Source organism: Urocitellus parryii, chromosome 1, assembly GCF_045843805.1.
Source record: "Urocitellus parryii isolate mUroPar1 chromosome 1, mUroPar1.hap1, whole genome shotgun sequence".
NCBI lineage: Eukaryota > Metazoa > Chordata > Mammalia > Rodentia > Sciuridae > Urocitellus > Urocitellus parryii.
The window spans coordinates 127448616-127464441 of record NC_135531.1 but is presented as its reverse complement, the minus strand read 5'-3'; the positions used below and the strand labels follow the sequence as shown (position 1 = coordinate 127464441).

The window sequence follows — 15826 nt, the reverse complement described above, 5'->3', positions numbered from 1 at the left end:
AGATAGTCCCACAAACTCCCCAGACGCATGAAAAGGCCACAGGAGGTTCACTTTCTGGGGCGCCACTCTCTGGGGAGTCCAGTGAGGACAGGAAGGAAGGGAAGGAGTGGGAGCTACCTAATCTCTCTCAGGACCTTGAGAACAAGGTGTATAGGGGCGTCAGTACCTGTGCGTGGGAGCAGGGGATGTGTCTGCACCCTGTCTGGGTGAGTGTCTGTGTGGAGGAGGGACAGCCTGACCACAGACTCCCCCTGCAGAGTTGACGATTAGCAATTAACTGGGAGGAATCTAAGGGGTGAGGTTAATCGGGGAACAGAGGGAGGGTAGCTAGGATTCTAGGGACTTTGCCCTTGACCCAAAGGTATAAAGAAGAGGGTCCCAGCTCCTCCTTAGGCCCCTGCAGGCTTCTTTGAGCTGGAACAGGAGCTGGAACAAAGAACCTCAAGGTGAGTCTAGGAGCCCCACATCCTACTCCTACTACCCCCTCCCCAACTCTTAGTAGGAAATAACCATCACTCAGCCCTGTCTCTGTTCTCTCTGTGATCCCATTTCCTGCTTCCAGTAACATCCCAGTCCCAGCCCAGCGGGCCTCACTCCCTCAAAGTAAAAAAAACTCATGCTCTTCCCGGGTTTGATTTGTTTTCTTTTGTTCAGGGAGCTATAGTCCCAGCTCTCTTCTGGGGTTTGAAATTCAGCTCTGCACCCTCCTCTGCTTGGATAGTCAAGGGCCCAGAACAGTGGGGCGAGATGCTGAGGCAAGCTGAGGTACCCCACCCCGGTAGCCAGGAGCTCCTGGGACAGTGCAGGGGGTACCTTAGAGAGCTCCTGGTCTGAGCCTCATTTATGGAAAAGACTCTCAGTAGTTGTTCATTGCCACTTGGGGGACAGAAGTGCATGGTAAGGGGAAGCCAAGACTTTGGGATCCAGGACAGGGAACCACAGACTCAAGAGTGTGCACTTCTGATCCCATGAGCCTGTAGGTGTCCATGGTTTGTCCTTGCTCTTAGGATGGAAAAATATCCTGCATGGCCCCGCCCTGGCCCACACAGGCAGTTTCTGCTGACACTGCTTGTTCCCTGGCTCTCTGTAGCTTGTGTATGGCCACCATCCCAGTTCCTGGGCTCCTTCTCCATACACATCTGCCCTTCTTCCTCTGCGTCCAGTTATCTCAGTTTGATTGTTTCTTTGTTCCCCCATGAGCCCACACCTACTGCGGGTACTCTAATCTTATCTATCAAAACACCCCTCGCCATTTTCCATCCACTGAGAGATTAATTCAAAATGTCTGCTTCCCCACTAGACTTTAAGCTTTCTGAGGGCAGAGGCTGTTTCTGTCTTGAATCACCACTGTACCCCAGCATTTAGCTCACAGCCTGGATAGAGTAGATGCTCAAAAATATCTTCTAGACCTTGGGAGGCTGAGGCAAGAGGATTAAAAGTTTGAAGCTAACCTGGGCAATTGAGCAAGACCCTGTTTCAAAATAAAAAGGGTTAGGGACACCACTTAATCATAAAACATCCTTGAGTTCGTCCCTAGTACTATTGTCATCATCAATAATAATTCTTCCTGGGGCTAAGGATGCACCTCAGTGGTAAGAGCACATGCCTAGTGTGTGTGAGGCCCTGGGTTCAACCCCCAGTACCACATACACAATATAAAACTTGCTGAATGAATGAATAGATGCCCATATTGGTGCTGAGCTCCTGAGGTGCATCTCTGGCTTTGTCCAGGAAGAGGTTGGGTGGCACCTCACATAATGGGTGTTCATGCATGTGCATCTACATGTGTGTGGGTGTGAGTATCCAGGACACAGCAATTGTCCCTCACATCACTGCTCCCTGACATGCAGGTATCCAGGATGATATCCTATGGAGACAGGCTGGGGGCCCCTGCCGTCTCCCCACTTCCAGTCCGCGCAGGGCACATGGTACACGGGGCAGCCTTCGCCTATGTGCCCAGCCCACAGGGTGAGTGCTGTTCCCACACCCCGGACCCTGCTTGCCCACAGTTGCCCACATCCTGGGTGAGGTCCCTATCCTTCTACCTGCTCTTTCTGTCCCTGGGCTGCTAGGGCCTCTGGTAACTTCTGACCAACCTCAGTCCTGCACAGGATCCCAGGGACATCTGCCTATGCCTTCCCCAGCCTGAGCCCAGTGACCCTCACAGAGCACAGCTGCCCCTATGGGGAGGTCCTGGAGTGCCCTGACCCACTACCTGCCAAGCTGGCCCTGGAGGAGGAGCAGAAGCCAGGTGGGCCAGGCGGGGGGATGGCAAGGGCATGGGCAGTCACTGCCTTGGTCCCCGGTCCACTTTGCTCATGCCTGGCCCACCTCCAGAGCTTGGGCTGGCCCAGAAGCTGCGCCAGGCTGGTGTGATGCTCCTCAAGGTGCCGCTGATGCTGGCCTTCCTCTACCTCTTTGTCTGCTCCCTGGACGTGCTCAGCTCAGCTTTCCAGCTGGCTGGAGGTAGGGCCTGGGTGGACAGGGATGGGGAAGGGTCTTGGAAGGACCTCAGACAATGCTGGCTTGTGCTTCCTAGGGAAGGTGGCTGGTGACATCTTCAAGGACAATGCCATCCTGTCTAACCCCGTGGCGGGACTGGTGGTAGGGATTCTGGTGACCGTGCTGGTGCAGAGCTCCAGCACGTCCACATCCATCATTGTCAGCATGGTCTCCTCTGGCTGTGAGTTGGCCCAGCAGGGCTAGGGAAGCATGTCAGGGCTGAGGGATGGGGGCAGGAGCAGGGACAGGGAACTGAGGACAAAGGGCAGGGTTCCAGCATCTCCCACTCTGTCCTCTAAAGTCTGGCCAAGAATCTGAGCCAGAGGGGGTACCCCGGGAAGCTGGGGAGGGGAGCAAATGGATTGCTCATCTTCAGATGGCCACATAGTCATGCATTGCATCAGTGAGAGAAACCAGACCTGTAGGAGATATATAATTTATTGCAAAGAATTTGCTTACATAATTGTGAGGCTGGCTAGTCAGGTCTGAAAACCATAGGCAGGCCATCTGGAAGGTCAAACTAGAATTCTTAGGCAGAAGCCAACGCTGTAGTCCATAGGTAGGAGTTCTTCCTCGGGGAAGCCTCAGTTTGTGTCTTCAGGCCTTTCATCCCATTGGATGAGACTCACCTAGATTATCAAGAATGATTGCCTGAGGCTGGGGTTGCGGCTCAGCGGTAGAGCGTTCACCTAGGGTGTGCGAGGCCCTGGGTTCGATCCTCAGCACCACATAAAAATAAATAAAATAAAGGTATGGCATCCAACTACAATTAATAAATAAATATTTTTAAAAAATAAAAGGATGATTTTCTTTACTTAAAGTCAGCTGATTGTAGATGAGAATCACAGCTATGAAATAGCTCTACACCCAGATTAGTGCTAGACTGAATAACTGGGTACTATAGACTAGCCAAATTGACATAAAGCCAGCCATCACTCCATGTGTCTGTGCATACACAAGCACAAATATATATTTGCATATGGCACATGAGTCCTCATAATACACTCTTATACATGCACCCATTCGCCTCTAGTCACACACTTGCAAGACACACACTTGGGAATACACAACACCTGCCCATATGGACCTGTGGCCTTCTGTCTTGGCAATCAACAGTATGGCAGGAAAGGCTGTTTGGGGCTGGGACATGGGTCATGGGTCCGGCAGGAGCTCCTGTGGGTGTGAAGCTAGGTGGCACCCACCCAGTTGGCTAAGCGGTTCCTGATTCTCCCAGTGCTGGAGGTGAGCTCTGCTATCCCTATCATCATGGGCTCCAACATTGGTACCTCTGTCACCAACACCATCGTGGCTTTGATGCAGGCAGGAGACAGAACTGACTTCCGGCGGTGAGGCGTGGGGGGACTAGGATGGAGACTTATGCTTGTGGTGGCGGTGGGGGGCGGACAGCCCTGCATGCCCAGAGCCCCAGCACAAGCACACCCAGGCTCTAGGCTGCCCTGCAACGTAGCCTCCCTGTCCAGGGCCTTCGCGGGGGCCACAGTGCACGACTGCTTTAACTGGCTGTCCGTTCTGGTCCTGCTGCCCCTTGAGGCTGCCACGGGCTACCTGCACCATGTCACTGGACTCGTGGTCGCCTCCTTCAACATCCGTGGTGGCCGTGATGCCCCTGACCTTCTCAAGATCATCACGGAGCCCTTCACAAAGCTCATTATCCAGGTGGGGGCCAGTGCTTGACATGGGGTGGAGGATAATAAGGGCCATCATCCTCACTCCCTCTGCCCTCATCTTGCCCACAGCTGGACAAGTCTGTGATCACCAGCATTGCCACAGGGGATGAGTCCCTGAGGAACCACAGTCTCATCCGAATCTGGTGCAACCCAGAACCTTTGGAGGTGAGTCTCAGACTTGGTCTATTGGTTTCAATAGACCTTGGGGATCATTTAGCCAGGACAGAGTATACATGTGACACTTTTTTCTGTGACACTCTGCCCATGGCAGACATTGCGAATCCCCCCAAGCCTCACACACTGCTTCAGGCAGACATCACCAATCAATTAGAGTTGGCATGGAATTGATCTAGCCCAGTGATTCTCAAAAGTATTTTCTCTGGACCAGCAGCATCAATACCACTGGGGAGCATATTGGAGATGCAAAGTAGATGCAAATCAGGTGCATCTGATATACAGCCTACCCTGGACCTACTGAATCAGAAAAACTCAGGGTGGGGCCCAGGAGTCTATGCTTCAACAAACCCTCTGGGTCTGCTCCATGCTCAAGTTTGAGAACCACTGAACTAGTTCAACCCTCTGGTTTCACAGGTAGAGACACAGGCTCAGAAAGACTATGAAATTTGCCAGAACTTGTCCTACTCTGTCAGAGCCCAGAGTGTACCAGTAGGGTTAGTGACTCAGCTCTACCATGTTTTGGGGCCCCGGCAATGTGGGGAGGGAGTGGGAAGAGTAAGATGAACAGGAATTTGGCTCGGGAGCAGGCCAGGTGAGCTGTTGCATGGAGACTACCTTGGGGACACAGTAGCCACTTTTGCTGGCATAGGGGCTCCGTCTGGAGACTGTCACAGGTATGAGCCCCTTATGCCTTTGCACAGTTTCTGCTGCCTGGAATAAAAAACTGTTCAGATTGGTTGGACACTCATGGACCAGCCATTATACCAGGCTAACAGGACACAAGCAATTAGCACACTTTCTTACTCAGCCATAAAAAGGAAAATGCTTCAACCAAACCATGATCTCCCAAATTTGCCTCTGAATTGCTGCATATAAGGAGTGATGCCATTTAGAACAAGCTACGAGGAAATCTGAAGCACACAATACAAGCCCTTTGCCCTCATTCTCTCCACTTACTACTTGATGTTACTGGACCTTTATCCCAGCGTGAACAGAAAGCACTCAATCGAGTGGCCCTACAGAGTTCCTTTGCATCTGAAGTGGCACACAGCTCCAGCTCAGGCCTTCTGAGAGTTCAAGGCAGCTTGACATCAAAAAGCCCTTGTAGATAGCTTTTAAGCTTGGTTTGTGACCTCTTTAACATGTCAGCCAAGAGCTCTCTGAGCACTCTGTGAGCTCTCTGGAATTCCACCGCCTCTCTACTTCCAGTGTAAAAGCCGAAAGAGAGAGAATCACACCTTTTGATCTTCACACACACCCACAAAAAAAAAAAAAAAAAAAAAACAAGCCATGGAAAAGAGCTTCATTCCTCTGAGAGGCCCACTGTCCACCTGCTGCAGCATTGAGCAGTATTGAGGTCCCGTTTGCAGGGTGTGCCTCCTCACCCAGGATAATCCTCCTGCAGTGCTGACAAAGAGGACGGCAGGACCCCATTTTACACTAAAGGGAGCTAAAGCTCAGTGTTGTGACTAACTATCCAATTCACCTGGCTGGGGCAATCCTCAGGTTCTTCTCTTCTGCCCCAGCTGTCAATTGCCAAAGCACTGGTTTCATGTCCCCACTCCATCAGGAAACCTATCCCTGAAGAGCAGGTTGGATTTTCTTGGCTTGGAAAGTAGTTGGGGGCGGGGGATCTGAGATCCCTGCTCTCACCCTCCCTCTGGGACTGTCCCTATGAGAATGGGACTCATGCAGCATTGTGTGTGCTCTTGTGATAAGCTTTGGTGACTCCTCCTGTACCAAAGACTGCACCTAAGTTTTTCCTTTGACCACAAAGTTCCCCTATACTTCCAGCCACTTCTCATTGCCTCCAGCTTTCATCATGTGAGACCTGACCTTAACCAAACCATTCTCCAGGAAACCTTTGTCACCAAGGAAAGAATAGGAGACTGGAGAAAGAGAAAAAAAAAAAAAAAAAAACAGAGGCTGATTTTTCAAACATTTCTGGAGGTTCCAAGAACCTTGGCACTACCCTAGGAATTACCTTCTTGTGGGATTACATTGCGGATTGCCAACCATACCTGCCTGATTTAAACAAGCATCTTTTGAGGACTTGCAACATGGGACGCAAGCATTATAGCCTTGGAGAGGCACAGTGGTTTGCTTTAATTCATGTAATTGAGATGGGGTGCAAGTCCTGGTAGAATTCTGACTCCTCATCTCGCTACCTTTCCCAGATTCCAACCTGGGGTTCCACTATATGTGTTTATTTCCCATTCCACCCCTGGGCTTGAATGCCACAGAGTAACTTGAGAATGTCACAGGCCACTCTGAGAGACATTCCAAGGTGGGAAATGGGTGTCGTTCTCAAGAATTCTCCTCCTAGCCACCAGATGGCGCTGGTGGTCCGGCGTTGTCCGGCCTTCGGAGGAACAAAGACCTGGAGCTCCCCTTCCTCCAGGGGGAAAACTATTTCACTGGCACACACCCTGAGTGTGTCTCCCCTGGGAAAGGATTCTTGGAACCCAACAGTCCTCTCTGAGCTTAATAACCTCCTTCCGTTCCCAGAAGCGTCTCCTTAATTGGGCGTGTCCCTGCAGGCATTAAAATCCCAACTCCCTCTTCTAAGATCCTTCCAATCAAGCTCCTGGGGAAAGTCACAGCATTGTAGACCTCAGGTCCTATAGGAGGCAACGGAGGCCAGAGGCTTAAGTGTGTGGTTCAGTGTCCCACAGCTGAAAATGGCTCAGCTATGGGGAGAGCCCAGGGGTATGGAAGGCCCATTCACTCTGTTCCACCCTTGACACTCATTCCCCAACCTGTTTTCTTCTCCTCCAGCCTCCACCTCCACGGCAGGCCCAGACAGGATGGTCACATCCTAGGAATATGCTCCTGATCCTGGGCCTTCCAGCTCTATTATTTAGGCTGGAGTTTCCATCAGCTCCCTTTGTCCTGCAAAAAGCCCCAGGGTATGCTCCCTTCCCTTGGTTCATGGGAGCTGATTTTGCAGGCTACCCACCTTTCTGCCCTGCCGCTACCTCTACATTCCCCTTTTGCCCTTTAAGATCTCTAACTTCTCTTGTGGGTTCACCCCCAAATAGAAAAATCAACATTTTAAAACTCCAGAGAGGGATTTGGGAAATAGCTCAGTGGTAGGGCTTATGTGTATCATGCGTGAGGCCCTGGGTTCAGTCTCCAGCACCCAAAGCAAAACAGAACAAACACCAAAACCAAAGGTCTGAGCCCTCCGCCTTGCCCTGTCCCTGATTTTCCCTAAGGTGGGACCCCAGCAAAGCTCCTCATCATCCTCTAGCCTCTCCAGGATCCCACAAGCCCCTCTCCCAGGATATCCCCGGTCTCGGCCCAGGGAAGGTTAGTGTTAGTGGGGACGGGATGGACAGGCACTCAATTATCTCAGGGAGTCATCTGCTTTCTAGGCCTCCCTCCAGGCTGGGCACCCCGAGGAAGGTCACCAAGCTCCTCCCCACAGGGTCAGGATCCTTGGGCACGTCTGCCAGAGCCATTGGTCCTGACCTAGGAATTCAACCACATTCCACATGACCCTGAATGGGTCCGGGGAGGGAAATCATCTATTGCTTATTTGGAGACACAATTTACTGAAAGCTTGTCATGAACCAAGATTATCCTGCTTTATTTTTTTTCTTTCTTTCTTTGGTGTTGAGGATTGAACCCAGTGCCTCACATGTGCTAGGCAAGTGCTCTACCACTGAGTCACAACCCAAGCTACTATCCTGCTTTAAAAAAAACTGACTCGGAGAGGTGGCTTGACTGATCCAAGTAGTTGGTATGAGAAGTAGGATTTGGCCTGCTGTGGTGGCACATGACCGTAATCCCAGCAATTTGGAAAGCTGAGGCAGGAGGATCACAAATTCAGCCAGCCTGGGTAATTTGGTGAGACTCTGTCTCAAGATAAAAAGTTAAAAGGTCTAGGGATGTAGCTCAGTGGTAGAGTGCCCCTGGATTCAACACCCAGTACTGAAAGAGAAAAAAAAAAAAAAGAATTTGAACTCAAATCTGCTCAACAGCAAATACCTGGCTCTCTGTCTCCCTGGCACCCAGCTCTCTCCCTTGCTGACACAGTAGCTACCATCACTCCCCAGCCTGGTTTTCCATTCTAGCCATCAGAGATGATTTTTCTCTCTATTTCTTGGCCTGCAATTCAGGCCTCCAGGCTTGATGGTACCCCAAGGGTCAGACACAGCAAACTGAGAAGGCAGATGAGCACATTGTCTCATTTGAGGGAACTCATCCCACTAAAATAAACCCTGATGTTAAAACCAGATGCCATAAACAGTTCTTATCTCCATCTTTTTCCCCCTGTGGTGCTGGGATCTAACCTAGGGCCTTTGCCTACTAGGTAAATGCTGCATCACTGAGCTACGTTCCCAGCCCGTCATACATTTTTTAAATGGCACATAGTTTGGAACAAAACCTAAAGTAACCGTAAGCGTCAAGGTGCCAATACCCCAGCTAATCCCAGACCTTCAGCATCAGAGGGGGTCAGGGTTGGAAGGTCCCTGACACAGAGCCCCTGAGGGCCTCTCAACAGAGGCAGAATGAGAAAACAGGGAGAAGTTGTAGCTCTTGAATTTTGCTTAGAATCCTGGTGGCCCTTGCTGGTGTGTGGCCCTGGGAGTTACCACTCTTTACTGAAGCCCAATTCTTCTTTTGTGAGATGGGCTTCTCCCCTTCAAGCCCACCCAACTACTCTGTTGTCTCTGGGCTCTTTGGAGAAAGGTAAGGAAACTCAGGCTGCATTTTGGATAATGCAATGGGGCTATCCAAGGAGGCTACAAATAGGTGGTCCAGAGGCCAGATGGGCTACTGCTCCTGCTGACCCTAGAATTGTGCTTGCTAGAATCATAACGTATATCTCAGGATGGGTACAGCATTTATAGAGATTGGGAGACTTTATCTAAAAGTTCAAAATTGTTGTTTTTCTTGTAGAATTGGTCTATGATGGACTATGTCCCTGGATGGAGACAGTGGCCCAGATCTAAGTAGTTACTGTCCCTCCAGGCCCCATACACACTCTCCAGCCACTCCGCGCGCTGTCTGGGCCTTGAGCCCAGGTTACTTGCCTAGCCCTGTGGCCCTCTGAATCTGGGTCTCCCTGGGAGACACCCTCATTTCACTGATAGTAGGTGGAGAAGGAAGAGATGTGGGGGCTGGACCCCACCACTTGTCCCCTTCTATATGATCCCTTCAGGATAAGAAATTGAGCACAAAGAGAACGGAGCTGGCAAACTGTGCGTCTGGGGAAAGGGTGTCCTGGGGAAGAGTGAGGTACACCAAGAAAGAGACTGATAATAAAAAGGGAGAAGGGAGAGTTTTCAGGAAAGGGGGATCATGGTCCATGGCACCCAGTGCCACTGAGAGGGAAAGGAAAACAGACAAGATGCTTCTGGATTTGGCAATCAGGAAGCCCCTACTGGTCTCAGGGATAGCCAGGTCAGTGGCTTAATGGACAGAGTAAGCAGGGGACCTACTGCAGCCAGATGCTTGTGTGGCAAGTTTTGCATTCACATCTTTTCAGTGGAGGATTTGGGCTCAGAGAGGGCAAAAGACCTGTCCACGGTCACAGAGCCTGCAGACTTATCTCCAGCTTTCCCATCTTAGCCCCCAACCTCAGGCTGTTTTCCTAGATTCTCTATGTCACTTTCTTCTTAATATAGGTTTCCACTTCCATGTCCAGGGCAGAGGCCAATGCTAGCCAGACCCTTGGAAATGCTACCATGGAGAAATGTAAGTACCTGCAACATGGGAGGTATCCTACATGGCAGGGAAGCTACAGAGCTGCCCAACCATGCTTCGTCCAGCCCCAGGAAAGACAGCTGCCCATCAGTCCAGCTCCTGGGCTTGGGTCAGGGCTGGTGACCCAAGAGGTGGGGTCTTAGGCTCACAGCCCAAGGGGTAGCAAATGTGGGATTGGGGGCCAGCTCTCAGCGGTTGACACCACCTCCTGCAGGCAACCACATCTTCGTGGACACGGGGCTGCCTGACCTGGCTGTGGGACTCATCCTGCTGGCTGGCTCCCTGGTGCTCCTATGTACCTGCCTCATCCTCCTCGTCAAGATGCTCAACTCTCTGCTCAAGGGCCAGGTGGCCAAGGTCATCCAGAAGGTCATCAACACTGGTGAGCCATGAGCAGTGGGTGGGAAGACTGCAGGACAGGGCTTTGGGCAGGGCTCCAAAATGGCTCCTTCCAGATCCTGCCAAGTCCTGCCACTGCCTAGATCTGGGCACACCCCTACCATCTGTGAGCCTCTTTCCCGGTGTGAACAAAGAAGGGTTTGGGCTGGGTAATTCTGGAAATTCCTGAGGTACTGACAGCTGAGGAACTGGGGCTGCCTCTGGCTGTAGTTCCATTCTAGCTGGTGGAGATTCCCAGAGGCCATTGTTTTATTCAGTCGACAAATAGACTTTAGTCTCCTTTTGCATGCCACAGGATAAGAGGGGTGAGGCAAGTAGGGATGGATCCTGATCTCAAGGGGCTCTCGGCCCAGAAGGGGAAGATGGGCAGTGCAAAATAAATGAATGAGGGGGATAAATTTGGAGAAAGGGCAAGGTAACTGCAAAGGGGAGAACAAAATTGGCAATGCAATAGAGTATGGAAAAGGTGCTTTTCAAGGGGCGGTCAGAGGTCTCTGAAGGAGACCTTGAGCTGAGGCCTAAATGTAGCTCATACTAGAGCACTTGTCTAGCATGGGTGAGGCCCTGGGTTCAGTCTTCAGCAAGAAAAAGAAAAAAACAAATGTGGAGAAGAACATTCCAGATGAAGAGAACAGCAAGTGCAAAGGCTCAGAAGCAGGACCCAGCTTGTCTGGTTTGTGGTACAAACAGAGGGTGATGGGAGCAGAAGGGCTCTGTCTCTAGGCAGAATGAGGTCAGGATGAGGAGGAAGCCAAATCTCAGGGCCTTTAGGCTCTGCTCCCAGCCTGGACTTTGCTGTAGGTAATGGGAAAGCACACAGGCTTTGGGGCAGGGGAGGGACATCAGCGAATTTTCATTGTTCACTTCATTTTGAGCTTTGGGGATGCTGCTTGGCACTAGGAGAGGCTGAATGACATGTGGGAACAGGGAGCTCAGAGAAGGAAAAAGCAAAAAGGGTAGGTTATAGGGGGTGTCAGGGAGGGCTTCCTAGCAGGCGGGTGCTATCTGAGCTGAGCTTGAAGTTAAATACAGTTGACCCTCTGTATCTCTGGGATCTAAGTCCACAGATTCAATCAACCATGAATCACCAATATTCAGAAAAATAATGGCATGTGTCCTGAACATATGCAAACCTTTTTCTTGTCATTATTCCATAAACAATACAACAGATATTTGCATAGCCTTTCCATTTTATTAAATAGTATAAGGAATCTAGAGATAAGTTAAAGTATATAGGAGGTTGTGTATAGGTTATATGTAAATACTACATCATTTTAAAATGTTTTTCTTTAATTTATTTTTATGTAGGTACCAGGGATTGAAGCCAGGGGCCACAACTCTTTTTTTTTTAATATTTTATTTTGAGATAGGGTCTCACTAAATTGTTTAGGGCCTAAGCTAAGCTGCTGATGCTGGCCTCGAACTTGTGACAATCCTGCTTCAGCCTCCCAAGCTGCTGGGAATACAGGCATGCACCACCACGCCTGGAAATTCTATACCACTTTATTGAAGGGACTAGAGCATCCATGGCTTTTGGTATCCACAGGCATCCTTGACCCAACCTTCGTGGATGTTAAGGGATGACCATATTTAGATGCTGACTAGGATATTCTGGGCAGAGGGAACAACTGGGGCATGATACCATGACGGCACCAAGCAAGAGAGGCCTCTAACGCAAGATCAAAGATGGGGAAGTGGAAGTCACTGAAGTTTAGCAGGGGACTGGCATACAAGTACCTCCGTCCCAAAGAGGGTGCCTATTCTCCCAGTGCTCTCCCACTGACCCCGCCTGCTGGGATGGGATTTCCTTGCAGACTTGCCTGCCCCCTTCACCTGGGTCACAGGCTACTTTGCCATGGTGGTAGGCGCTGGCATGACCTTTGTTGTCCAGAGCAGTTCTGTGTTCACGTCGGCCATAACCCCACTCATCGGTAAGTGCCTGCGCTGAACAGCAGGGGAGGGGGGCTGGGAGGGGAAGGGCTGAAGGAGGAGGCTGGGGAGGCTCTGCATCCTCTTCCCCTGCCCGCCAGGACTGGGTGTGATCAGCATCGAGAGGGCCTACCCGCTCACGCTGGGCTCCAACATTGGCACCACGACCACGGCCATCCTGGCTGCACTGGCCAGCCCCAAGGAGAAGCTGTCCAGCTCCTTCCAGGTGCGTTGGGAGAACAGCCCTGCCTGTGGCTGGGGCTGGGGTGCAGGGCCTGACCATGGGTGTGACCACATATAATGAATATTTTGGACTGCATACTGAGGCCACCCAAAATGATCCCTGGAAAGCCATTATGGGAAAGTAGGCTTGATTCCCACCTCGAGACCTGGGCATTGGAAACATTGCTCAATAATCACACCAAAAGTAATAGCAAGCTGGACTTGCGCTATAAGAAGTGCTATGACAAGGCAGGGTGTGGTGGCCCACGCCTGTTATTCTGGTGGCTCAGGAGACTGAGGCAGGTGGATCCCAAGTTCAAAGCCAGTCTCAGCAACTTAGAGAGGTCCTAAGCAACTCAGCAAGACCCTGTCTCTAAATAAAATATTAAAAAGGGCTGGGGCTAGGGCTCAGTGGCTAAGTGCCCCTGGGCTTAATCAAAAACAGTACTGTAAGAGGAGACCTGGCCCAGTCTGGGGGATCATGGATGAGTATAGTTGGGGGGAAGAGGCAGATGGCAAAGGGGAAATTGTTCTAGAAGCCACCCAAAAAGACACTGACCAATTAAGAGCCCAGAATGGTGAGCCAGAAACTAGTATTTATCTTTTGGCCACTGGATTTTGGCAATATTTGTTGGGGAATTCCTGAGAGAGGGGTCAGTAGGGACAAAAGTTCAGGGCAGTGGTTATTTACCAACTAGTCCAGAAGTATCTTAATATTTTAATAACCAGTGCAGTCACTCTGGCGCCACTTGTAGGCATGTCAGCTCTCAATAGTGGCTTTCCTGCTGCCCAGATGAAGTTGGGCTCCTTAATAACTGTCCCTGTTGACCTGACATGGCAGGCCCTGCCCTCCTCAGCCCCTCCCCTCCTCCCCTGCAGATTGCTCTCTGCCACTTCTTCTTCAACATCTCGGGCATCCTGCTGTGGTACCCGCTGCCCTGCACGCGCCTGCCCATCCGCATGGCCAAGGCTCTGGGCAAACGCACCGCCAAGTACCGATGGTTCGCTGTCCTTTATCTCCTCGTGTGCTTCCTGCTGCTGCCCTCGCTGGTGTTTGGTATCTCCATGGCAGGTTGGCAGGCCATGGTAGGTGTGGGTGCACCTTTTGGGGCCCTGCTGGCCTTTGTGGCATTCATCAATATACTGCAGAGTCGAAGTCCTGGACGCCTGCCCAAGTGGCTGCAGACGTGGGACTTCTTGCCCCGCTGGATGCACTCCCTGCAGCCCCTAGACCGCCTCATCACCCGTGCCACCTTGTGCTATGCCAGGCCTGAGCCCCGCTCACCCCAGTTGCCTGCCAGGGTCTTCCTGGAGGAACTGCCCCCTGCCACACCCTCCCCCCGCCTTGCACTACCTGCTCACCACAGTGCCACCCGCCTCTAGGCTGCAGGACCAGACTACTTCCTGGAATAGGGAAAGGCCTGTGAAAGAGCTCAGCGTGGAAGGGCAAAGGTGTGTGTGAGTGTGTGCGCGCATGTGTGTGTGCACGCATGCATGTGGTACATGCCACCTTGTGTGTGTGCCTGTCCTTATGCTGGTCCATCGAGGTCTGGGCTTGTGACTGAGAGGCAGTGTTCATGTGCACGTGTGTTTGGGGTGAGTCTGTGTCTATGTGTATAGGTGGAGAAGCCTGTATTTGTGTACACGTGTATGATCCCATGCATGTGCAAAGACATACCAGTGGGAGGCTGTGTGCAGGTTCCAGGGGATCTGGGTATGATTTTGAGTCCTTAGCATGTGTGCATGGAGGCCTGCACTTGTGTCCCTGTGTACACAAGACTGGTTACCACAGACAGGAGTAAGGGTGGCTCTGAATGGGTGATTGTGTGGCTGTTTGCTTGTGCTCATTTGTGGGTGCCTGAGTCACTGATTGAATTTCAGCCCCTCTGTGCCACCTTCTTTCCCCCACGACACCAGTCTCCTCATCCCCATCCAGGGCTTCAAGCATCACCACTATAATCCTTTCCCACCCCTGCCACATGAAAAAGAGAAAGGAATTAAAATTTCATTATGCATTTGGAAGTCTTTTTTTTTTAAATGGACACAGTACCTTTATTTTTATGTGGTGTTGAGGATCGAACCCAGTGCCTCACCAGTGCCTTACACATACTAGGCAAGCACTCTACCACTGAGCCATGTCCCCAGCCCTGATTTTTATTTTATTTAGAGACAGGGTCTCACTGAGTTGCTTAGTGCCTTGCTGTTCCTGAGGCTGGCTTTGAACTCGCCATCTCCTGCCTGAGCTTCCCGAGTTGCTAGGATCACAAGTGTGTAACACCACGCCCAGCGATGGACCCTCTTTTGAGGCATGGTGGGGAGATTCAGGTGCCTAGTAGCTCCAAAACTGCTCTCAAGCAACCACACCCATTCTGTCACCCATTTACAACGTTTGCTGGTGTTCCACCAAGTGGAAGGGGCGGAAGTACAGCCTGGACCTCTGTATCCACAGGTTTTGCATCTGCTGATTCAGCCCACTGTGGATTGGAAAATACTCTTTAATTACATCTGTACTGATCTTATATATATTTTTTTACCCTTATCCCTCAAAAACATAGTATAGTAGCCAGGCATGGTGGTACATGACTATAATCCCAGCAACTCCAGAGGCTGAGCAGGAGGAATGCAAGTTTGAGGCCAGGCTCAGCAACATAGAGAAAATCTCAGCAACTTAGCAAGACTCTGTCAAAAAAAAAAAAAAAAAAAAGAAAAAAGAAAAGAAAAGAAAAAGGACTAGCCAGACACGGTAGCACATGCTTGTAATCCCAGCAATTCTGGAGGCTGAGGTAGGAGGATTGCAAGTTCAAAGCCAGCCTCAGCAATTTAGTGAGGCCCTAGGCAACTCAGTGTAATCCTGTCTCTAAATAAAATACAAAAAAGGGCTGGGGATGAGGCTCATTGGTTAAATGCCCCTGGGTTCAATCCCCAGTACCAAAAGATAAATAAAAAATTTAAAAAGGACTAGGAATGTATCTCGGGGTAAGGTGCCCCTGGATTCAATTCCCAGTGCAAAAAAAGGGAAAAAAAAGCCAGTATAGAAACTATTTCCGGGGCTGGGGATGTGGCTCAAGCGGTAGCGCGCTCACCTGGCATGCGTGCGGCCCCGGTTCGATCCTCAGCACCACATACCAACAAAGATGTTGTGTCCGCCGAGAACTAAAAAAAAAATAAATATTAAAAATTCTGTCTCTCTCTCC

At 50.8% G+C, this 15826-nt stretch overlaps 1 protein-coding gene across 1 annotated transcript; it reads left to right on the top strand.

Annotated features, from left to right (window-relative positions):
• The first annotated feature begins 1859 nt into the window (after positions 1-1859).
• Slc34a1 (solute carrier family 34 member 1) lies at positions 1860-14015 on the top strand. The gene is made up of 12 exons (XM_026398220.2): positions 1860-1968; positions 2102-2251; positions 2338-2466; positions 2540-2683; positions 3737-3848; positions 3984-4179; positions 4260-4355; positions 10004-10073; positions 10297-10464; positions 12296-12412; positions 12512-12636; positions 13512-14015. Exons 1-12 carry the CDS (start codon positions 1860-1862, stop codon positions 14013-14015), a joined length of 1920 nt encoding a protein of 639 aa, XP_026254005.1.
• Positions 14016-15826: the final 1811 nt, after the last annotated feature.

Coding starts and splice junctions, on each gene's coding strand:
- Slc34a1 (XM_026398220.2), top strand. CDS start 1,860: ATGATATCCTATGGAGACAGGCTGGGGGCCCCTGCCGTCTCCCCACTT. Junction 2,252..2,337: donor GGAGGAGGAGCAGAAGCCAG/GTGGGCCAGGCG, acceptor GCCCACCTCCAG/AGCTTGGGCTGGCCCAGAAG. Junction 3,849..3,983: donor GACAGAACTGACTTCCGGCG/GTGAGGCGTGGG, acceptor CTCCCTGTCCAG/GGCCTTCGCGGGGGCCACAG.